At 44.1% G+C, this 25,186-nt stretch overlaps 1 protein-coding gene and 1 long non-coding RNA gene across 2 annotated transcripts; one reads left to right on the forward strand and one right to left on the reverse strand.

Moving 5' to 3' along the window:
• Positions 1–4,475: 4,475 nt before the first annotated feature.
• On the reverse strand, positions 4,476–9,877 carry otx5 (orthodenticle homolog 5). Its single transcript, XM_010898655.5, has 3 exons — positions 8,923–9,877; positions 7,590–7,741; positions 4,476–7,450 (listed from the first exon to the last, which is right to left on the reverse strand). Exons 1-3 carry the CDS (start codon positions 9,017–9,019, stop codon positions 6,812–6,814), a joined length of 888 nt encoding a protein of 295 aa, XP_010896957.3. The 5' UTR covers positions 9,020–9,877; the 3' UTR covers positions 4,476–6,811.
• Positions 9,878–12,001: 2,124 nt separating this feature from the next.
• Positions 12,002–22,071, forward strand: LOC117594784. Its single transcript, XR_004576024.1, has 2 exons — positions 12,002–12,583; positions 21,507–22,071. It is a non-coding gene; the product is annotated as an uncharacterized LOC117594784 (long non-coding RNA).
• The last annotated feature ends 3,115 nt before the right edge of the window (positions 22,072–25,186 follow it).

The following is a 25,186-nucleotide window of genomic DNA, read 5'->3' on the forward strand; positions in this document are numbered from 1 at the left end:
AGGAAGAGGGTGAGATGAGGCAGAGGATCAGAAGGACTGGGAACAAAGTGACGATGAATGTAGTTTACTGACAGACATCAGAACCTTGTGACTCAACAATTCCACATTCATTTCTCCCTCTGTCTAAGACTGACCTCAGTCTTCCAATCTAATCTAGACAACAATCTAAGTCCACGACATTAACAACATTAATCCTGGATCCAAACACTGACTTTTACTCTTGATAATAACAAGGTGTTAAACTTTAAGCCCCAGCAGTGACTTAGCCAACATATAGACCGTTCTTGTGGGTCAAGTCTTCATCCAGTGAGATGCTTTAACACAAATCTAAAGGTCATGACTACGCTAAATTCAGTTGAATGTGTCATTGCAGTCGTAATGACACGGTTACGTTCGAGCTGTACTTGCAAAACTTTCACAGATGCGACGACCTGATGTTGAAATAGCTTGTAGCCTAGGATGGCAGGCTGAGCCACTGACTGGGTCGTCTGCCCTTTGACCCCCCACTTCCCGCTGCCCCCCCTGTCTTTTTAACACTGTTATACGTGCGTTTATTTCTTCCACTACTAATGAAATATCAGTAGCTTTGGATTATTTACTGATGAAATGAAATAGACCTGTGTTGACTGATGCTGGATAGGATGAGCCCCAGCAGGAAACTTGAAGTGATGTCAACGTGCTGTTGCTAACTGTTCGCGCATTTCGGTGGCATTTTGAGCTAGCGTTACGTGCATGACGGCGTTACATAAAGTCTTTGTTTTGTAGTTTTTGGGAGAATCCAATAATAGTGAGTAGTACTTGGAAAAAATGCAATGTATTTTGAGCTAGCGTTACGTGCATGACGGCGTTACATAAAGTCTTTGTTTTGTAGTTTTTGGGAGAATCCAATAATAGTGAGTAGTACTTGGAAAAAATGCAATGTATTTTGAGCTAGCGTTACGTGCATGACGGCGTTACATAAAGTCTTTGTTTTGTAGTTTTTGGGAGAATCCAATAATAGTGAGTAGTACTTGGAAAAAATGCAATGTATTTTCTTACTATAAATAAATTAATAACCCATTCTAGTACCAGGAGAACCCAAGCATGCCACCATACTCACAAATAAATTAACCCCCCCTCCCACCCCCCCCACCAGACCCGACTCAACTCATTCACGCCAAATTATCTCTGCGAAAAGTACGACTTGAAACCGCACAGAACAAAACACAATTGGGAAATTTGATTTATTTTTCATTTACTTTTATTCCCCCCCACCCCCCACCCCTCACGCCCCCCACCCCCACTGCAGAATGTTGGGGTGGATTGGGAAGGGGGGAGGGTTGTCGGGCTGTCGGGATTAGGAATCGATTAAGAGGAAATTGGACTGGAGAGCTTGGCCGCGTAGCGCCACCAGCCCCGGATGCAGGATGATTACAGTATTTACCGAACAGCCCGGTGGCCTGCTTGTTTCCCGGGGATTAGAGGCAAAGAAATGAATCATATTTTTAAGTCCTAAGTGTGTCTGTGTCCACTGCCTCCTGCCCCACTCTGTCTCCTGCTTTAGAGCTGCATATGCTGGTCCCGGGGGATTACCGCCGCGGCTGGTGCATCTGTTTTCCCGCATCACTGCCAAAGTGAATGGTCCTGGATGATCCGTTTGGGGTTCTTCACGTTGTGGCGCCCTTTTAGCCGTTTAAAACCGTGTTAATGTTGGGTGCTGTTGTGTTCAAACGGATTCAGACACAATTTGAAAAACACTTAAAGGAACCTCTGGGAACTTTTTATTTTGTCAGTCCTATTTTATGTTTCCTCTCTCCTTTCCCCTTTGTTTCTCGTGTCTCAAGTCTCTTCACCTGCCTCTCTCTCTCTAATTGATCCCCCTGTACACACGTTCTACGGCAGGTAGTTCCCCCACAGCCTAAGAACCCCATACGGAGCCCCTTTGTGGTGTGTATACCCTAAACAAATGACCCAAATATATGTTCACCAGAGGTGTAAAAAGTACAAAGTAAAAGTACTCAACTGGGTTCGGCGGTGTTCACCACTTTTGGGAAGTATCTAATTAAGATCTAAATAACCAGGTAAAGGGAGTTCAAAACTAACTAGTGATCAATTAAATAAAAAAGGAAGAGTGTAAATTATCAATTAAGGACACTGATGAGTTATGAACTCTGTTTACAAGGTCATTTAACCCTTCTTTAGGAACTTCCCAAAACTGGTGAACACAGCCGAGTACTTCTACGTTGTACTTTTTGCACCCCTGATGTTCACCCAGTGGTAATTTGACAGTGTGGAGGTATTGTTGAATACAAATCAGTAAATATCCCAATTATATTGTAAAAAGTAGTGCTGAGTACAGATTTGTACTGAGGCTCAGTCTTCACTCTGAACAGGAGTGATGATCCAGGGTCAGTTGATGTCAAAGCGTGATGAACATAAAAAGTGCTACATGAGACACTACAATGAGACGCTTCAATGAGACACTACAATGAGACACTACAATGAGACACTACAATGAGAGGCTTCAATGAGACGCTTCAATGAGATGCTACAATGAGACACTACAATGAGACGCTTCAATGAGACACTACAATGAGACACTACAATGAGACACTACAATGAAACACTACAATGAGACACTACAATGAGACACTACAATGAGACGCTTCAATGAGACGCTACAATGAGACACTACAATGAGACACTACAATGAGACGCTACAATGAGACACTACAATGAGACGCTACAATGAGACACTACAATGAGACGCTACAATGAGACACTACAATGAGACACTACAATGAGACGCTTCAATGAGACACTACAATGAGACGCTTCAATGAGACACTACAATGAGACGCTACAATGAGACACTACAATGAGACGCTACAATGAGACACTACAATGAGACACTACAAAGAGACGCTTCAATGAGACACTACAATGAGACGCTTCAATGAGACACTACAATGAGACACTTTGTAAATACAGCTGCCGATCGTTCTCCGCACACATTGGTCTTTTTAAAACCTCTTTCGCCCAGTGCACTTTCATAACTCTGGTTCGACTGACCTCGCTGACAAAACACATGGAAATATATGTTAGCCATCCAAATCCTAGCTCTCATGTGTGGGTTTTAGGGGGGCTCGTCAACTGAGCTTCACAGACTTACTTCTAATCTGCACACTGTGCATCTTTGCCCTGTTCACTTCGCTCTAAACAACCACCCTCTCCACCTCCTGCATGGATTAGAGGCCTGTTCCCGGATAGCACGCCTCAATCTCACTACAGATGCAATCTCCTAATTTGACTTTTCCGTTGGCTCCCGGTTTGTGGGAAATGCAGTGTTTTATTGTGTTTAAGTCCATTAAAACTGTTTTTTATTTCCACTTTAAAATGTCAGACTTCTTTTGACTTCATTGTCCTGATATGCCCCTGTTGCTGTAGGATTGTTTACCTGCTGCAGCAGCCTGGTTCAAATTAAGACACGGCACCTGTGGGAGTATGTTGGACACGTGGATTAGCTCGTAGCCTCTGGGCTAGCATGTCCGGGTGACAAAGGGATCTCGAAGTGGTCAGCGATGGTAGTTCGAGCGGCTTCATTCTGATAGGTCAGATGACTGAATTCCGCCAAAGTGTGAAGTGAATTTGAGCTGTTGCTCTTCATGGCAAACTTGGATTGAGTTGGCATGTTGTAATTATTCCAGCTGTCTCATACAGGACTTAAAACGGTCCCTCACTTGTCTTTGGAAAGGCGTATTTAATTTGCTGTGTGGGGACAGCTTGGTTCAGTCCAGTACTAAGTCCAATTCAGTGTGTAGTTGAATCAATACCATTATTTAGCCCAGTTAATTGTTTAGTACATACAAGTCTGTTATGTAGTCCAGTCCATTGTCTAGTCAAATCCAGTGCAGTGTCTAGTCCAGTCCATTGTCTAGTCAAATCCAGTGCAGTGTCTAGTCCAGTCCATTGTCTAGTCAAATCCAGTGCAGTGTCTAGTCCAGTCCATTGTCTAGTCAAATCCAGTGCAGTGTCTAGCCCAGTCCATTGTCTAGTCAAATCCAGTGCAGTGTCTAGTCCATTCCATTGTCTAGTCAAATCCAGTGCAGTGTCTAGTCAAATCCAGTTCAGTGTCTAGTCCAGTCCATTGTCTAATCAAAACCAGTGCAGTGTCAAGTCCAGTCCATTATCTAGTCAAATCCAGTGCAGTGTCTAGTCCAGTCCATTGTCTAGTAAGTTTATACATTTCTTTTAGGATAAAAACTGTATACATGAGTCAGTATGCATTCATTGTGGAGTGTTTCATTAAATGTTGTTTTCTTAGCTTACATATTTCCCTCTTGAACAATAACGTCGTGTTCCTGTCTCTCCTACACCTAGCTGTAAACAACCTTCTCATCTTCTCCTAATTCCCATCTCTACTTCAGTTCAGGAATTGGAATTGTTTTAAAGGCTCAGGCTATTATAACATAACCATGAAACACAGTGACCCCACGGATTTTGTTCAGTTCTTTAATGTCTCAAAACAAAATGGCTATCTACCGACCGTGTAAAGATGGGCAGGCAGACAGGTGTCGGATGAAATAACACAACACAGGAGTCATTTGTATCAGAAAAAAGTGTGTAGCATAAGATGCAAACACTAAAAATAGATGATCAAGAACCATACACAGCCTTGTCAACTATTACTGCTGCATTAATTGGATCAACCCCTGAGTTTGAAAAAAATAAAAACAGTGTTCAGAAAAGAAGAGACCAGAAAACAGAAAGGTAAAATGTTGGCAGGCTTCTAGGAAGTAAGAGAGTGAGAGATTCGTTGTGTGGTGTTTGCATGTAACACACTGCCAGTACCAGACATGCATTTTCAAGTAAATTTTAATATTTACAAAAGAACCAAAAAAAAGACAATATAGTATTCATAATAGCTGTAGAATTATTAATAATAGTAAATAATAGTAATGATAATAATATTAACTTCAAACAAATTACAACAATTTTACTTTCAAAGGACTCACAAATTTAAAGAAACATAATAGTATGTCATAGCCTAATACAAAAAGATTAAACAATACATCAACACAAAATGGTACACGTTTGAACTCACTCATGTACAGGTTTGAACTGAGAGTAGCTCAGTGTTTTCTGTGCATGGATAGCGATAACATAGCCACGGCCTTCTCCTACTCTCCAGGCTTCTCTACTGCAAATATGTCATTTTGACAGTATATTCGGCAACAGGTTCAGTTAAGTATAAGTACCAGTGACGCAATCAGTGGCGCAACCCCCCCCCCCCCCCCCCAACGCCCATCTCCAAACCACCGCGAGTAGGAAAGAAATGCAAAGGGAAGGCGTTGTCCTCCTTGCATATCCCCAAAAAACCTTGTACTCAGATATGAGTCATTCCACAAGATTTGTCCGGAGATGCTCAAAGGCATGAGGCCTGGTTACCAATCCTGTTGTCCTTTAACCCCTGACACCGCCGACCCCCTTGACCCTCCTGCACACCGCCACCCTCTCTGCTGAGGAGCCCCTCCCGAGGCTGCTGAGGAGGAGGAACAAATAGCCTTTGGGCTTTACTTGACAGTATTTCCTGCTTGTTGAGAAGCAGCTAAGGTCTGCCCAGCCAGGCTTCTGTCTGTCTGTCTATATGGTCTGTCTGTTTGTCTATCTATCTGTCTGTCTGTCTGTGTGTGTGCAGCCGGTTACTGTCTATCTATGTGTCTGTTGTGAGGGTGTGTGGGTGTGTGTGTGTGTGTTTGTGTTTGTGTATGTGAGTGTCACACTGTGTGTATCGAACAAACACTGTGATGTCAGTGTACGACACAACCGCTGCACAACAGTGTGTGTGTGTGTGTGTGTGTCTGAGTGTGTGTGTGTAGGTTTGGCTCCAGGATCTCTCAGATCACAAAATCTGTAAAGCAGCTTCATAACAAAAATTTATCAGATACAAATAATGAAAGAATCTGTCCACTCTAATCAGTTTTTTCTCCATAAATGGTTCTCCCTCCCGTATGTTCAATATCAAATTCAAGGCAGAAGCATTTCCTTTTTTTTCTAAAGTACCCATCCTTTTAATGTTTCTCAAGTAATGACAAAAATAACCACTAGATTAAATTTGGTCATAGGATCAAGACTAGCCAACCACTTGGTGTTAAACTTCACTTTGCCTTTGTATTTCTGAGTGAACACTCAGCAACATCAGACAACCACAATAGTTGCAGAAATAACCTTGGTGGACCATGATCCACTTCCTGGTCTTTCTCCTGCTGCATCCTACTTTCTATACACCAAACCAAAACGTATTTAATTATTGAAATTGCAACCTCTATTTTTTGGGGTTCACAAAACACTTCTTTTGAATCCCAGGATTGGCCCTATGCTAATTATGCTGCTTAATGAAATATTATCATATTCTAAATAGTTTCCATTTTATTGGGAAAGTATTGCCTTCAATTGTTTTATGCACTCCTAATTCTATTCTCATATCTGTTTACCTGTTGATTTGTTTGTTGTCACTTCTTTATGACTATCACCTCAATTTCCCATTATATGTGAATCCACAAATGTATAATACTGTATTGACTGGATATTAATGTTTAAACAATATTGATGTGATTTCAGATTTCTTGTTATCTCTCAAAAAAAAACACAGACCCTATCATCAGTGGACCTGCTTCAACATTGCTTTCAATAACACAACAAGTAATACACATTTTTTCAGTCAACAAGTTTATGGACTGAAATGATTAGTTAAACCATGTACGTGTCCAAGTCTTTAACACTGAATAGAAAGGTCGCTTCTGGCCGGTCCCTTCCTTACCTCTGACCCCGCCTACAAGACCTGGAACTTCCAGGAGTTCTGGTCTTTGTAGTCCAGGCAGTCAGCTGCGTTGAAGTTGAGTTTCCAGGAGGCAGCCTGGTCCTTGTAGTCTAAGCAGTCGACGGCCCCGAAGCCCAGCGACGCGGCCGAGTAGCCCTGCGAGGACAGAGACGCGGGGGATTGGCTGAGATGACCGCCCATGGAGGAGGCCGTGATCGGGCTTAGGGCGCCCCCGGTGGCGGATAGCTGAGGGTGCATAGGGGACAGGTAGGAGCTGCAGTCCAGGCCGGTGAAGTAGGAGGACGAGCCCGCGTAGCTCTGGGTGTAGGCCGGGGCCTGGGTGTAGGTCATAGGGTAGGCGGAGGAGCGCTGCATGCAGGGCGTGGTGGAGGCAGACAGCGGGTCGGGTAGCGGGGAGATGGATGCGGGGCTCCAGATGGACACGGTGGCGTTGGCACTGCTGGAGCTGGGGGTGATGGAGGTGCCGGGGGGCGGAGGTACCGGGCTGTAGGAACCGTTGGTGTTGACGCTTGCCTCGGAGTTGGCTTCACGGGCCGGAGAGGCCTTCTTCTTGGTCGGACGAGGTTTAGACTGGCCAGTGCTCTGCTGCGCCTGCTGGCGGCATTTAGCGCGGCGGTTTTTGAACCACACCTGCGGAGGAGTTAGGTGAGTACTTAGACATCTCGCTTCCCAGTCCAACCAAACAATGCACGGTATCGTGGAGACAATAAAATCACTGGAGAAATTAATGAATCCTACCGGCCATTTAAGATAGTGTGTTGTTTATTACCTGTACACGAGACTCTGGTAAGTTTATCTTGAGGGCCACTTCTTCCCTCATGAAAATGTCCGGGTAGCGCGTTTTGGAAAACAGTGCCTCCAGAATGTCCAACTGCGCGCGCGTGAACGTGGTCCGTTCTCGACGCTGCTTTCTGGGGGTGTCTGAAATATAATTAGACACAAGTTAGTATGTTTGTAAATTGTCAGTTAGCCTATTTGTTTATTTGTCTTAAACACGTTTTAGCGAAATTTTGGTGAACACGCTTTCGAATGGAAAATTAGAAAAAGAGAGTAGTTGGCTACTCTCAACTGAATTCCGGTACATTCGTTTAATATAATGTAAACAGTAAATAGCTACAAGGAAGCTATAGCATGTTCTTTACTAAAATAATAATTCAATGGCATATATTCAGTGGCGTAATATGAAATGTATGGCTCTGGCCTTCTCATTTAATACGAGTGGTTTATTTTATTACATGATCAGATAAATTACAGTAATGTTCAAAATCACGATGCTTTAATTTTTAAAAATCCGTTTCACAGTCATTTTCTTCGCAGAAAATGTGTTACTAGTGTTTGTGTTTTCCTGTCTTTTGTTAAATGCTTCAGTAATATTTAGCTTCATCCGCTGACTATATAGTGGCCTTGTATAATAAAAAGTAAATACAATTGGTTGCATAAAAAAGAAAGAAATGTGTCTTGATAGGAAAAGCATAGGAATATAACAATTCATACATTTTGAAATGGTAATTGACAGGAGTCTAACATCGAATTTCGTTACACGTATTTGTAAATTAGGCTGGTGTCCATCCATAACTCCCCCCGAGATCAATCAATGAACGCAAATATTCCACCATTGATTCATATAAATAATTGGTACAGATCAAATGAGTGTCGTTCGTCAGCTCAATTTAAAAGCTACCATTTTTCTCCCATTGAATCAACAAGTTACTATGGACATTCCTCAAATCTTTATAAAGACAAAAATGGAAAGGGCTGTTAAATGTGCGCGTGAACACTTGCGCATTCAAATAGTGAGTTAAAAGACGACCCTCGAAATGGGGCGAAAGCTAAGAGTAAAACCATGGTTTCGGGAGTCGAAGGAATATACGTTATGTACAATTCGGTGTCAAAACACACTCTTACGAATTAAACGAAAGTTGCAATTACAGGTGCTCAACGGATTTTCTGGTTGCGCACCAGTCCTTTTACGCACTCTTTGCGCACGGATAAGTTACCAGTACCGCTTGGGATGAAGAATGAATTCCGACAGTTTCTCCATGAAATACAGTACTGTTGAGACGTACAGTTTTCAAACATTTAAAGTTCAAAATACTACTTACTTGGATATCCGACTGCGGAGTGTAGTAGATCCATGCCCGGGCCGGACAAAGTTAACCCGTTCACGGCGTAATGAGGCTGCTTAATGTAGGACATCATGCCTGTGCCCGCTTTAAAACGCTCCCTCACTCACCCTCTCTCTCTATTACACTCAGGCCGGGGGCCGGGTCTTCCTGCTATTCTCCAGGGGGTGTCTCTCTCTCCCCCTCTCTCTCTTTAGATGTCACTTGCTTTCTATATGTCTGCCGAACTGTTTTTTTTTGTTTTACTTTTTCGTCTCTGCCCTTGTCACAATATTTTGTGAGCTTTTTAGGTTACAGTAGCACCTCTCGTCAGTAAAAGGAGCAGGTGCAGAGCGCGGATACTCCTTGTTCTGCTGCCTTCCCACCTGTTGCTGTTTCACAACAGAGCTATTCGGGCGACGATGTATTTTGTCTAATTAGATGGAAAGTAGCCTGCACAAAAATCAACAGTTACCCACATTAACCGATAATTATTCTATAGTATGATCACAGTTTTAAGTGTGATAAAACTTAAAATCCAAGACGTGCGCTTTCGATGTGCGCATCGGCGTCAAGATGGGAAGGTATGGTTCCTTACTCTTCCCATGTCAAATCTTGTTCCCTGGACTGGAGGCTGGCTGTCTGTCGAAGCAAAGCCGATCAAGTCGTGCCTCTGGTGAGAGGCGATAAGCTGGGGTGAGAACGCAGGACTGAGCGAACCAAGGAAGAGGTTGGCTAATTACACTGAAGTTCTTGCGCGGAGTATAGACTCTGACCCCTCCCTCTCTCTCTCTTTCTCTCTTCCTCTCTCTCTTTCTCGACACACACATATACAAACACACAAACACTTTGTTGGGTTTGATTCTGCCGGTCTTTCTGCCACACACAATAATAACAAACGAGGCAGTCAACTGACAGAAACGTTTCAATTTGAGATGTGTCGGCTAACGAACCACACTGGGACACAAATAAATTAAATACTGTTTAGACAATCTGATTTATATTGCTTTATATTAAATCTTGTTTTACATTGTAGTTAAAAGACGTGGGAAGCTCAAGTAGATCTACACCCAATTTAGATTAAATCCCCACTGCCTGCCAATACATTCACGGGACAAATTTCAACACGTGAACACATGAAAGCCTAATTGTGAATTTGCCACCAAATCTTTCTGTAGGCGATGTGTTTCAGAAGACTATATTCTGTATTGTTAAAGACAAACGGAACGCTCCCTGTGTTGTGCAAGTCCCTTCTGTGAAGACAGCGAGGGAATGCATTTTGAGAGTGGAATATCCGTGTTGCACTAAAGGGTGATTGCTATCATGGGAGTACGCCGTGTCGAATCTCTTGTCCTGTTTGGAGGGAGCACATTTCATTAATTTTACGTCGCTTCTAAAATACAGAAATAATTGGGCGATGGAGTCTCAGTGAGAGATCGAATGGGCTGGGGCTGGTGTGGGGGTACAGGCAGGATTAAAACTACACAAAGGCCGCGTTGTTCTCCATTAAATCCCCTACTGATCCCCAACATACTCCCTCTTTTGCTTTTCATTCACCTTTCTGTAGTAATAACATTAATAATGACAATAGAAACCCCAAATGCATTGCTCTTTTGGTAGTATGATTGTATCAGTATTATGGCAATTACCAGAAATAACGGTGAACCATATTTATTGTCTTTTAATAACGAAATTGTGATATAAATACGGCAATAGGGTTACCGTACGATGGTTAACTGATCGTTTACCCTTTTCAACAGTGACTGTGCATTTCATTCAGAATTCTTGACTGAATTGTTGAAAAAACTAACGTTGTTTATTTCATTTGTAGCCAATTCGTTAACCCACTTAGCATTTAGGTATAAATAGGGAGTTTAATATTTCGTCTGTTTGGTGTAAATCATTGGTATAGCCAGCATCAACACGTTACCAAATGAAGCGCAAAGCCACTTGTTGTTCTGTTGGAACTGGGAACATGGCATTTCTGTTGGTCACTGTCTAGTGTTTTTTATTCGTTGTAGAAATCTATTCAGGGCAAATGGTGTGTAAAGTTTTGCCGATGCATTTCTTGAAATGCGTTTTGTTGTCCCAACAAGACTTCAATATTCGACTTTTTTCCATAAACGTTGAGTTTTAACGGTTTGAAGATTTGACGATAGTCTGCACGGCCGGGGACAAACCATGGCAATGGGTTTAGTATTTACTTATGCATGAGTAAATAATCTTTAAGTGTTTAAGTATGTTTTAGTATAACCCGGGTTGGCCTCGGGGTTTTAGTGGATCCTCCAAAGCCGGTTGTGTGCGCAGTATATTTTTTGGGTGAGTGAGACCGAGGTTCGCTTAAGAAAGGGGCACTCGCCAGGCACTGTTGTGGCCGCACTTGCTGTTCCACCCGCGGCCTTCCTGGTGTATGTGTGTGTGTTGTGTTTGGCCTGGAGGCTGGGTGTGTGTATATGTAATAGAGAGAGAGAGGTGTCAATCTGAGAAGAGGGCATCTATGGCACCAAACGTGTACTGCTTATTATAGTTTGTCGTTGCGCGTAACGGTGCTGCGTTCTTCAGTTTCTGTATTTAGTTCGGGTGTAGGTTCAGGGTGCCGACAAAGAACAGGTAGCATAGACCAGTCAGTTACCAGTCCTAGACTAGTCAATGTGCTTACTGTTAAAAACATTTTGAAAGCGCAGCCGATATATTTTCCAAAAGTGGGTTGTTTTGCGCACTCGGCTTCTCTCCACTATGACAGTGAAGTCAGTGAGTGTAAGTCTGTGCGTAAATATGTGGCGGTTCAGTTAGTGTGCTTTTTCAACTGATACTAGTTCACCAATTATAATAGAGAGCACCTATGGTGAGAACGAAATATTTAGGTTTTTAAAAATGTTCGATAGGCTAATGAAACCCTGAATCCTAAATCAAAATATTATGTGAGGAGAAATGTTGTCGGTGTGTGGACTTGCGAGTGCGGTCCATGTGTATTATATCAGGCCTGTTTGTGCCCACGATCCATTCAGTGATTAAAATAACATTTGTTTAGTTTAGTCTACATTACAAACGACAAAATGTTAGTCGTTTAATAGAATATATTTACGTGTATGTATTTTTTTTTACCACGTTACAAAAGGTTGGGAATTCATCCCACTGTAATGCCTCAGGTTCGAGATAGGCTATAAAAAGACTAGCAATGGGAATCCAAGCTCAGAGTCTGCTTGGGATCCGGTTCGCAAAGTGTAACCCCCCCAAAAATATTTTCAAGACGCCTGCCCAGCCGTCAACCTAATTGATTTTGGTGAGACGACACTGGTTGACCATCCTGCGATTGTTCCTCTGCTGCAGTATCCCTTCAGCCAGACAGTTTCACAGTGTCCAAAGCCGATTCTCCGCGCTTGTTAATTGAATCGGATTTCTTATAGTTTAAAATCCACACAGACCCATGTACGGCCCAAACTGTATAAGGGGTTTATCTGAATCTGTAAAGCCATGGCAGAGATATAAAGAGAGCGCAAGAGACTATACCCGCGTGTTGAACATTTTTAAATCTCAAATAAACATATTTACCTGCGGCATCTGCTGGTGCGCACAGCCTGAGTAGCCAATGTGATTTGTTTTAACAGTTCAACTTTGGAATATTTGCTTCATGAGGGCACATCACCTGCTCAACTATCAGGTATGGTTCTGCTCTTTTCGTTTTCGTATTTACGGGTGGAAAGCTGAAGAACAAAGTAGGCTAATATTGTCGATAGGAGAAGCGCCACAGTCGTTATATGTGGGAATGGCTAAAGCCCAGTAAACTACGTGTTACACTTTCTGAGACTCAAAACCGAAGGCGCGCGTCATTGTAGCCTACACGCGCACTACACGCACCTGTTCGTCTGTCGTCTTCTTGCTTTCACATACTCTTAAGTTGTAATTCATACTTAAAACAGCTTCAATATTTTTACTCATAAAAATTATCCATGTTTTTACGCATTTCCTGAGATTTTTCTTCAGATATTTCTTATTCCGTTTCGAGCAAACAAAAAACATATTTTATATCCCAGAAAGTTATTTTTTTGTAGGCCTATGTCCACGTCCAGCATTGAGAAGCTAGTTCATACTAACAAAAAGCTACAGTGAGATGCAATGTTTTGATTTACTCCTTTGGTTGGTTTTCGGATACATTCAACGTAAGGGAAATACACACCATGGACGGGTTACTGTGACTGTAATGGCACTTTTTATTATTTCTAGATCTTCGTGAACTCGTGTTTAAAACGGAGGAAACTACCCACTTATTAAAACAAAAGTCGCAGATGATGCATTTTGTCCAATTTAGTCTGGTAGATAATTTCTAACAGCTAAAGGTTTTCTACAAGTACGATTTCAGAGTAGCCCACTGCAGACTTTTCTTAGTATTACTGTAAATGCATTTGATGTTTCCGTTGTTATGTTAGGCTGTTCATATTTTGTATAATAATAGATGTGCATAGATATATACTGAGATTGCACCAGAACCAGGCACTAGGACCTAGCTTAGATACAAATTTAGGATCCAACATAAGAGGCTTACAACATCTAATCTACACACCCGCACAAAAACGCAAACACACACAATCACAAACACACACCACTTAGAAACATAATTTTCTTTGAAAAAAAACCGGGATGCAGTTGGTCTCAGAGGCATGCATAACAACAGGTTTTTTTTCTCATCTTCTCAAAAACTATTTTATTTTCCATTTGACCCTGACCTCTTTTGCACTCTGTAGGAAGACAGCTTGCTGGCATATGTTTCATGATTGCTCTTGTCCAAATTCATTAGCAAATATGCACACTATGGGTCCTACTGTATCACATCACTCTATTTGATAACTGCCAAGAGGAGGGTCAACATAAAAAGTATACATATACATATTAAATGTCCAAAACAATGTAGTCCCACAGTAATGGGACTAAAGCCAAAAATATCACTGGGCCAAACATTCACTTGAGGAGCAACTGTCCCCGTTCAGTCGCTTCCTTTATAAAACATGGAGGTCTGTGGATGTTCAGGGAACCACCTAAAAACAATTGTCATGCCAAGTTGAGACAAGGTAATCGTTTATTCGTTCCTTGTGCAATATGTGGACGCTTAGTGTACGGGGCTTTATAAACATAAATGGTCTGATGGCTCATAGGAAACGTGTGCTGGTGGTGGTGGGCAGTGGAGGGGTTGTGTATGGAAACCAGGCATTTAGGCAGAGATCACCACAGAGTGTAAGAGGTCAGCCACAATGTGTGTCAGTTATGGGTTGAACCAAAAAGCCAATACCAAAAAAGACAAACCAAATCACAACAACCCCCTCCTATAAACAACAACAACACAAACACCAAAACAAAACAGCATTCTCAGTGTGCAGCTGTTGGTGTCGTACACTGACATCACAGTGTTTGTTCGATGCACACAGTGTAACACACACACACACACACACACACTAACACTCACACACACACACACACTCACACCCACACTCACACACACACACACACACACACACACACACACTAACACTCACACACACACACACACTCACACTCACACTAACACTCACACACACACACACACACACACACACACACACTCACACTCACACTCACACACACACACACATGCACTGAGTTCAGCCGATTTATCATAATATGCTTTATCTGAAAAGTAAGTATCTTACCTCGGGATAAAGGGAGGAAAGAGGGGTTTGTAGTCAGATTGGCAGGAAGGGAGTGGATGAAGAGCACCAGCCTGCCGCTCCACTGAGAGGACGTGCAGGACCTGGTCGCCACCGACTGAACACTATTGATAAGATACTGCTACACCAACACCAGAGGGACAATGGCTGTCCCAGCACACGGCACGGATGAGGGGATTAATTGATGGATGACAAGGTGACATCCGGCAGGAGGGAATGATGTCGTGGTGGGGGGGGGCGGGGGCGGGCGGGGGGGGGGGGTGTTTCGATAGTTGGAACGAAGAACACTGTCCCCTGATGAAGACGTTCAGAGAATGAGGCAAGGTAAAGCAAGAGGGAGGGGGCTGACGGGAGGGGCGGGCCTTGGACAGTGGGCACCGCGTTGGGTTGTATGGTATATTTCACAGGTGTGTGTTGGCCTACGGAAGACATTGCGAGGGGTTTGAACCCTTTGTGTTGTGCCATGTTACATTTTTCCCGGGCTGACCTGAGTTTGTCTTGGGTCAATGTGTACTTGAATGTCATTAGCTGTTATGTTAAAATCTTCAGAGTACTGGCCTTGCCAATAGAATCTTAAAGGGTCAGTGGGAAAGGGTTAATATCCGTGGCAGTGTTTTTCTGGTTTTTTTGTGGTATCGAGGTCAGGCTGTGTTAATACTTCAATTACAGTGATGTGGGGATTATGCTGTCTAAGCCAGACAGCCATTGACAGGACTGAATCTGTGGTCACACACTCACAGGACAACCCAGCATCGCTAGTTTATACTTACAATCAAGTCGTTCCTACTAACAATAGCGTGAAACCTCTCATTATGAACGTATGTTAATGGATCAATCTAGGATTCAAGCATTATCAACTAAAATGGATGTGCCAATCCCAGAACACCTCTGTAAATCCTGAGTTGTTCAATCCGGGTGAATCGGGTTGGGATCAGGTTCCCTGGAACATCTGATACAGGGTTGAGAACATTGTGTAGGGTTTCTCATCAGATGGATGGAGTTGGTTTGGGAAGTTCAAGAGGCCCACATTTGTTGCTACTTAAATGTAGACTTGCGAGGCATCTGGATGGTTTTGTGAAGCTAGGCTCGGTCAGCTTTATTTCACCATCGCTACGTGCCATGTGAAAACTTTGGGCATTTTAACTGAACAGCCTGAGAATGTGTGACATGTTGTAGGCATCCTGAGGAAAACGGGACAATCACGAAATTATTTCCAAGGTAGCATTTTTCCCCCCGACGGGCAGCCGTGGAAAGGCGGTGTTGTTGGGCCGTTCCGAGTTGTTTCGGTTGTCGCATGCTAGGGCGTTACGTCTCACCGTGTCTCTGAGTTCATACATGATGCATCAGATGACATCTGCTGCTCTAAGTTTATTGCATTTCAAGGTTGTGTGCTCTGTAATGTTCGCAGTCTTAATCAATAACACTCTTTCGCAAAACACACACCCACACACTCAGTGTGTGCTGACTGCACTGGTGGACAAGCAGGCATGCAGTATATTCCCAGTCCCCTGCAGACGGCAGCAGGTGGGGCCGGCAGTACGGAAGGCAGCAGTTTAACTGCACTAATGACCAGCGTTAATGGACCAGACTGTCCAGCCTGGGGATCCACACCAGCGACGCTGCCCACACCTTTAACATATGGTGTCAGTGTCACACCCATCGCGGGTCTCGGACCCTGGTCTCTCGGCAGAACTGCAAACTCGACTCCCCTCCTTTTTTACAGGATCACAACGGGCGGGCCATGTTTGAAATTATGAATGAGGAATATGTCATGATTGTCACTTCCAACTCCCCACATAGTGGCGTTTAGATATTAATGCTATTTAAAATGTTATCAGGTGGATTTGTTCAGGCTGCGATCTGGTGGGCCTTTTCAGGCTGCGATCTGGTGGGCCTGTTCAGGCTGCGATCTGGTGGGCCTGTTCAGGCTGCGATCTGGTGGGCCTTTTCAGGCTGCGATCTGGTGGGCCTGTTCAGGCTGCGATCTGGTGGGCCTGTTCAGGCTGCGATCTGGTGGGCTTGTTCAGGCTGCGATCTGGCGGGCCTTTTCAGGCTGCGATCTGGTGGGATTGTTCAGGCTGCGATCTGGTGGGTACAATTGTGAAATGTCTGGGGGTCTCAGAAGAGAAGGTGGAGTAATGTGTAATATGGAGTAATGGGGGTAATTTGTTCTTACTATTGCTGATTTAGTAGAGTGGTTTCATGAACACCCAGATAATGTCAAACGACTTCCAGATCTGAACATCACTGAACCTTTCTGGGATGTTCCTAAAACAGAGACTGCAAAGAAGAATACTGTGCAAAGACTTTGGCCCCTGCAATTTAAACCAAAGCCATTTATTTGGGTATGAAGTGTTATTTGTTATTAATGTAAAATGCTATTTGTAAATATATATATATATATATATATATATATGCATTATTGTATTTACGTGCGTGTTATTTAAGAAATGAGGGGGTGTAGTATATGGCCAATCCACCACACCGCCTGAGCTGTTCTTGGGCACGATGCATCGTGGAGTGCCTGGACACAGTGCTTGGTTACGGTATAATGGCAATATACCACTGAGATGCCTTATTGTTATTAAATATTATAAACCAGAAACAAATCTAATAGACCAGTAATAAGTGATGTGATGTCATAAATGTGATATATGGTCACATATTTCATGGCTGTCAGCCAATCAGCATTCAGGATTTGAATCCCTTGTTTATAATTCATTTCATTTATTTAACAAGTAGCCATGGAAGGTCTGAAATATATTGTTTTAGGTGATCTGTGGTTGTAATTCCAGTCAAGAAATAAGTTAAAAGTAAAAAAAAAAAATCTAAACCATTTCAACAATTTCCGCCGTCCATGGAGTAGAGGAAATATACATCCTCTACATCTATGGATGGTATTTAATGTCAGCTGTAGGATACTGGATATGCAGATGCTACATCTTAATCTTAAAGTTTACTAAATTAATCTATCCTGCAGGCCAGGGAAAACCCCTGCAACAGGATTATCAGAAGAAGATACCACATCTGTATAAGAGGAGTTACATTAGTGGCTGAGTGTCATGTGCAATAGCTCCGGTGACCAATCACAAAGTGCAGACTGCTCCGGTGACCAATCACAAAGTGCAGACTGCTCCGGTGACCAATCACAAAGTGCAGACTTAATACAAGCGGACATACATATACGATGTAGGAATGAACACCAAAAGAACTGTTGACACAGGCAGGTTTCAAGGGTGCAGGTAAGCACACAGAATAAAACACAGAGATGCCTGAATGAGCAGGTGGCCAGGGTGGTGTTTTGGGTGGGGACAGACATTGGCCAGGGTGGTGCTTTGGGTGGGGGCAGACCTTGGCCAGGGTTTTGATTTGGGTGTGGGGAAGACATTGGCCAGGGTTTTGATTTGGGTGGAGGCATACATTGGCCAGGGTGGTGTTTTGGGTGGGGGCAGACATTGGTCAGGGTGGTGTTTTGGGTTGGGGCAGACATTGGCCAGGGTGGTGCTTTGGGTGGGGGCAGACATTGGGCAAGGTGGTGTTTTGGGTGGGGGCAGACATTGGGCAGGGTGGTGCTTTGAGAGGGGGAAGACCCCACTACTCCCCATGAGTCATCGTTTATATAAGCCATGCATAAACGCACATATCAGCTTCCTTGTTTCTACTGCGTCCGAACCAGCAGCGCGTGTGTGTGCGTGTGTGTGTTTGCCATGTGTCCTGACAGAACGTGTGTGTGCTGGTGGGCCCGGGTGGCGTGGAGGCAGGGTGGTTGAGTGTACAGTAACTTCTGGACCCCCTCGTCCCATATGGCAGCAGACAGCAGTGGTAATCAAGGAAGTGGAGCAACACGCCTGAGCCCTGGTAATCCCCGGACACACTCCGACACGTGCCGCACAGAAGCACACACACCACCTGCCGCGTGGACACACTCGGACACGCAACACACACACACACACAGACATTGCATGCGTATATTCCAGATGCACATAGAGACGTGAGCACTACAGACAGTGTCTTGGCTGACAGACAAAATCCCCTTATTCTGTTTACCGCCTGCCTTCCTTTGTGCCGAACAGTGTCTCCGTGCTGAGGAGTAATCACAGTGTCACCATTCATTTGACACTGAAACCACAGTGCCAGAACCACAACGAGTGTCTGCAGGTCTTCAACGGGGTATGGACAACCGTCTTCCACCATATATTACCAGATGAAGCGTTTAGTTGACGAAAGCCATCGCAGGCCGCTATGCCTGAGTCTCCCAGTAGTGTTAAGCATCGGCTGACTCAGATGTCGTGGTATTCCTAAAAAACGCCGGCAAGTTGAGCGGTCCGGGTCACTGAAGCACCAGGCAAACACGCCTGACCATCACCCACTCCTAGAGTCATTGCTTGCCATGCTTGGCAAAATAACGGCCAGCTAAGCCTGGACTGTGGTGTTGTGGATATCTGCCGGTTGAGGACCAAGGACCACAGCCATGTGGAAGCACTTTCAGTGTCATATCACCTGTTTACATGGGTGTTACCTGTACATTCAATGGAGATGAATAATAGCACTGTATATCAGCTCCACCTTTGGGACACACACTTGGGTCCACATTTACCACCTGCCGACCTACCAAAACTCACATTGCTCATTACAGACAGAGACACACACACACACACAGCAACACACACAACCGTTTGCATTGACGCACAAGGACACACGACCACAATGGTCCTCTTATTGTTAATTGGCCGTTTAATCCCGAGGAATGTTTCTAATTAGTAGATGCTGGCGGCCAGGATCTTACTCAATCTGCTGCATTACAATGGACTGGCTGTAATGGCGATCTTGGAGCACACTCTCGCAAGCACACAGCTAAACAACCCGCCGTGCCCAGACGTTTACCCACATACTCACCTCACCACACATGCAGACACACACACAGCACTCACACACACACTCACACACTCACACACTCACACCCAAAGTTAGACGCTGTCGCCATATTTCTAGTCATTCATTCCCATGGTTTTCGTCTCCCGCTGGGGTCCCATGGTCTGTTCCGGAAGACGGTGACATGCAGTTACTGTATATTATGAATTGCATTTACATTACACTGGTATATTGACCATTTAGGAACAGCATTTAAAGATGAAAAAGCTACAAATAGAGATACACCTACCATGAATAACAGATCATAATTTTCAAGAAAACACGCCTCCCTAATTTTCTCAGATGTACAGGCTGCACATCATTATCCGCTTATAAGTCGAACTGCTGGACGTCTCTTGTTGGCAAACAGATTTCGGTGAGGCATTGAAACCAGCGGCCTGAGATGCATTATGATGACAGGTTTTCAACAACTTATTTTGAAGATTACAGGATCACAATCACACCGTAGCGTTGAGCTCTCGTCCCCAAATCTCCACGGCAGATCTAGCGTGGCCTGGCACCAGAGTCCTACGATGTGTTTGTCGTCAGTAGACCAGGCCTCAGTGGAAAAGCAATGAACCATTACCGTTTGCTAGATTTGGTTGTGTGGTCCAACAGAGGGCTTTGTCGCCATCGCGCTAAGCCGATGCATTGCTGTGCCTGCAATGGTGAGTGAACAGTAGAAAACAAACCCTGCAAATATGCCCATGAAGCCTCTATATTCGGCCTGACTGTGATATCACTTGTTGTGTTGATGATAGCAGTGCCACCAATGAAGCTGTCAGGGCCTTTCAGAGCCTTTCAGGTTCAGGTTGTGAGACAAGGCCAGCGGGAGGCTGACAGTCGGAGCTGGGTGATGAGATCTCAGGGTCGTTGAAAGAGGAGGTTGGTTCATTGTTGGGTCCGGAGCTTTGGGGACGAAGACTGCTCAACTTGTCGACTTTCGCAATGCTCCATGTCCATCTTAGTGGTTACATGTCAACCCTGGTGAACACTCACCAGAGGCTCATTGTCTGAGGCGGTGCCTTCAGTGATTACCGACACCTTCCACAAAAAACACCAAATTATGGAATTTGGAATAGAATTTGTTAAAGAAGAACTGTGTTGTACGTCTCCGATAGAGTCCGGTAGAGTGTCTAGAATATATGTCAACCACAAAGGTGCATCAGAGCTGTCTCGGTTCCCCTAATAAGACACAAATGTGCTGCTGTTTGCTTTCTTTTGGCACATTTTCAAATAGATCAAAGGATGTAGCAGGAGCGGTTGAGAAGAATATTGAGTGGAAAAATAAATGGGAGAGGAGGGTGCAGACAGCGGATGGGGTCAGACACATAACATCGGGGGGGGGGCAGATGCAGTGAAGGTGGGGAGCCGGTCGGCGGAGGAGGAGGCTGGTCCCAGGCCGGCGTCACCACTGACACACTGCCGCGCTCCAAATCCCGGCTTAGTGTGTCTAAAACAGGCCCAAGAAATCTGCCCGGGCCCACTAATGCCGAGACCGCTGTCACCCCCAATCACTCACACAGGCCTAATCTGCATGCCGTGACCCAACACACACACACACATGGTCGCCCCCCCCCAACACACACACACACACACACAACCATTGCACACCAACCTACCCCCAGCTGCCAGCTCTGATACCTTAGTCTGGATCGGCTGGTCATAGGTCCTGGCGGGTGGCCCACCCCCGGCACTGGGTGACACTAGCACTGGGGTCGGATGGGGGGGTGCGGGGCAAGGAGAGGTAAAGTACAACAGTCAGCTTGGCAGAGCTAGAGCGGCTTTTTCACGGGGTGTTTTCGTGCAGCCATGCCAGAAGACGAGTTGAGGTTAACGTCGTCCTTTGTGTCGTTAGTTAGCGCTCGCCAGCTGTTTTAATGGCTCTGCCGTTGCCGTGTCAACAGTACACCGTGGCCTTTCAGGGTGCGCGGACAAACGCTGACGTTGGTCTCTGCCGTGTCTCCCCTGCAGGTCCCGCCAGTGTGCCACGACGTGCGACACCCCGGCACAGACCGGGAGCCCCGCGGGCCGTGGCAGTAGGGCATCCCACCCACCGGGGGGGCCGGTCACTGGCATGAAGAGTGGACGCGGTGCAGGTGTCCCCACGGCCTCGCTCTTAAACCCAACTGTCCAAGCTACCGTCAGAAGTGTTGATCCCAATTTAATGGTGTGCAAACAAAAATAATAAGATTAGGTCACACCGACCGCTTGTAGACATCAACCTGAAACCCAGCAATATTCAGGTTATGTTTCACATCGTTTGTATTGAAAACCATTAAAACAAATAGCCTAACAAATGCATCTACGGTATATGCTACATTTCTCTTCTGCACTGCGTAGTCCATTGGTAAATCCACAGGTCAGTTCTATAGCGACCAATGAGGATATTTAGAAACGGATAATAATCTTGTAATACCACCTTTTTTAGAGACAAGAAAAGGATACAATCTGCTATCTGATAGGATACACCCTGCTTTTGTCATTTCCAGTTGATGACCTACATATATTGGATTTAATAAAAATACTTTACTCTGTTTTGTTTTGTCTTGTGTATTTCTCTACAGTTGTGTGTTTACGCCATTGTTAATCTGCATCGAGGCGGCGTTTGTACGTCTCTCATGTTTCCAGGGTATTTTTGGAGTCTGTGTGTGTTTACGAAATGTCAGGTGTGTAAGAGTGATTGACAAGGACACATCCGGTGGTTGGATTAGAAGATGAGTCTAATGGAAGTGGAAACTGGAAATTACGAACAAGGGACGGCCATTCCTGATCAGTGGATGTACAGCATCACACACACACACACACACACACACAGACACGCGCACACATAATTAACATAATTTAGTCCTGAGGATTGCATTTCAAATGAACTAACATTTGGTATAATTTAAACATAGTTTACATACTTTTTAAATGTTTACTTTAAAATTATTCACAATAATAACATTAAGTAACACTTTAAGGGCCGGTTTCACAGACACGGTTTAAGCCTAGTCAAGGACTAAAAAGCCAAGATGAGTAGAAAGCTCCATTGATCTTGTTTTTTTAGTCCTAGATTAAGCTTAATCCATGTCTGCGAAACCGGACCTCAATATATAATAAGGGGGACATAACTTTATTGCATCTCAATTCCTAGGCAATTTCTTAGCACACTAAACATATTTCCACCCTGAATCAATGGTTCATCAGTACGGTAAGAAACATCTGCCGCCATACGAGTTCAGTGAGGTACACTGACCTGAATGTAAAAAGAGGTAAGGGTCTATGGTCCCCTTAAAAAAACTTTTTTATGCACCTCTTATTTTACCAAGTCGACTGACAACCTATTGTCTTTCACAATAAAGACCTAGGGAGTAGTTACCAGGGGGATGAATGGGCCAATTAGAAGCTGGGGACGATTAGGGGATCGTGGTGGTATGTGGGTCAGGACGCTGTAGGTGGACACCCCAAGTCTTATGACACGTCAATGGGGCCGAGAGGCAGGACACCCATTTAATATCTCATCCATGTTTTTATTAATGCAATATTTATATATAATATTTTTATTATAGTTTTATTATATATATATATATATATATATATACACACATTGCCAAAGGGCAATATTCCAACAAGATAACGACCCCAAACACACCTCCAAGACAACCACTGCCTTGCTAAAGAATCTGAGGGTAAAGGTGATGGACTGGCCAAGCATGTCTCCAGACCTAAACCCTATTGAGCATCTGTGGGGCATCCTCAAAAGGGGCGCAAGGTCTCTAACATCCACCAGCTCCGTGATGTTGTCATGGACGAGGGGAAGAGGACTCCAGTGGCAACCTGTGAAGCTCTGGTGAACTCCATGCCCAAGAGGGTTAAGGGAGTGCTGGAAAATGATGGTGGCCACACAAAATATTGACACTTTGGGCCCAATTTGGACATTTTCACTTAGGGGTGTACTCACTTTTGTTGCCAGCGGTTTAGACATTAATGGCTGTGTGTTGTGTTATTTTGAGGTGAAAGCAAATGTACACTGTTATGCAAGCTGTACACTCACTACTTTACATTGTAGCTAAGTGTCATTTCTTCAGTGAAAAGATATACTCAAATATTTACAAATATTTACAAAAATATGAGGGGTGTACTCACTTTTGTGAGATACTGTATATATATGTATATATACAAACAGCTCTGGAAAAAATTAAGGGACCACTGCACCTTTTTCTTTCCTTTCCAAAAGGAATAGTGATCATATAAAGAATAGTGATCATATGCCATTTATTATCACATCGTTTTTTGGCTCCTTTTTAAATCATAATGATAACAGAAATCCCCCAAATGGCCTCTTCATACATGGACATCACAGCACAGTAGGAGACGGTCCATGGTGCACTTTGTGTTCAGATTTGGTACTTCACCGCCCTCTAGTGGTGTTATGTCAGCTCACAACATAATACAGGTGCTGTGCATAAAATTAGAATATCGTCAAAAAGTTGATTTATTTCAGTAATTCCTTTCAAAATGTGAAACTTGTATAATGTATACATTCATTCCACACAGACTGATATATTTCAAGTGTTTATTTCTTTTAATTTTGATGATTATAACTGACAACTAATGAAAACCCCAAATTCCGTATCTCAGAAAATTAGAATATTGTGAAAAGGTTCAATATTGAAGACACCTGGTGCCACACTCTAATCAGCTAATCAACCCAAAACACCTGCAAAGGCCTTTAAATGGTCTCTCAGTCTAGTTATGTAGGCAACACAATCATGGGGAAGACTGTTGACTTGACAGCTGTCCAAAAGACGACCATTGACACCTTGCACAAGGAGGGCAAGACACAAAAGGCCATAGCTAAAGAGGCTGGCTGTTCACAGAGCTCTGTGTCCAAGCACATTAATAGAGAGGCGAAGGGAAGGAAAAGGTGTGGTAGAAAAAAAGTGTACAAGTAATAGGGATAACCGCACCCTGGAGAGGATTGTGAAACAAAACCCATTAAAAAATGTGGGGGAGTCAGTGCTTCAAGAACCACCACGCAGAGACGTATGCAAGAAATGGGTTTCAGCTGTCGCATTCCTGGTGTCAAGCCACTCTTGAACAAGACGCAGCGTCAGAAGCGTCACGTCTGGGCTAAAGACAAAAAGGACTGGACTGCTGCTGAGTTATGTTCTCTGATGTAGGTAAATTTAGCATTTCCTCTGGAAATCAAGGTCCCAGAGTCTGGAGGAAGAGAGGAGAGGCACAGAATCCACATTGCTTGAAGTCCAGGGTAAAGTTTCCACAGTCAGTGATGGTTTGGGGTGCCATGTCATCTGCTGGTGTTGGTCCACTGTGTTTTCTGAAGTCCAAGGTCAACACAGCCATCTACAAGGAAGTTTCTAGAGCACTTCATGCTTCCTGCAGCTGACCAACTTTATAGAGAAGCAGATTTCATTTTCCAACAGGACTTGGCAACTGCACACAGTGCCAAAGATACCAGTACCTGGTTTAAGGACCATGGTATCCCTGTTCTTAATTGGCCAGCAAACTCGCCTGACCTTAACCCTATAGTAAATCTATGGGGTATTGTGAAGAGGAAAATGCGATACGCCAAACCCAACAATGCAGAAGAGCTGAAAGCCACTATCAGAGCAACCTGGGCTCTCATAACACCTGAGCAGTGCCAC

Source organism: Esox lucius, chromosome 1, assembly GCF_011004845.1.
Source record: "Esox lucius isolate fEsoLuc1 chromosome 1, fEsoLuc1.pri, whole genome shotgun sequence".
Classification (NCBI taxonomy): Eukaryota; Metazoa; Chordata; class Actinopteri; order Esociformes; family Esocidae; genus Esox; species Esox lucius.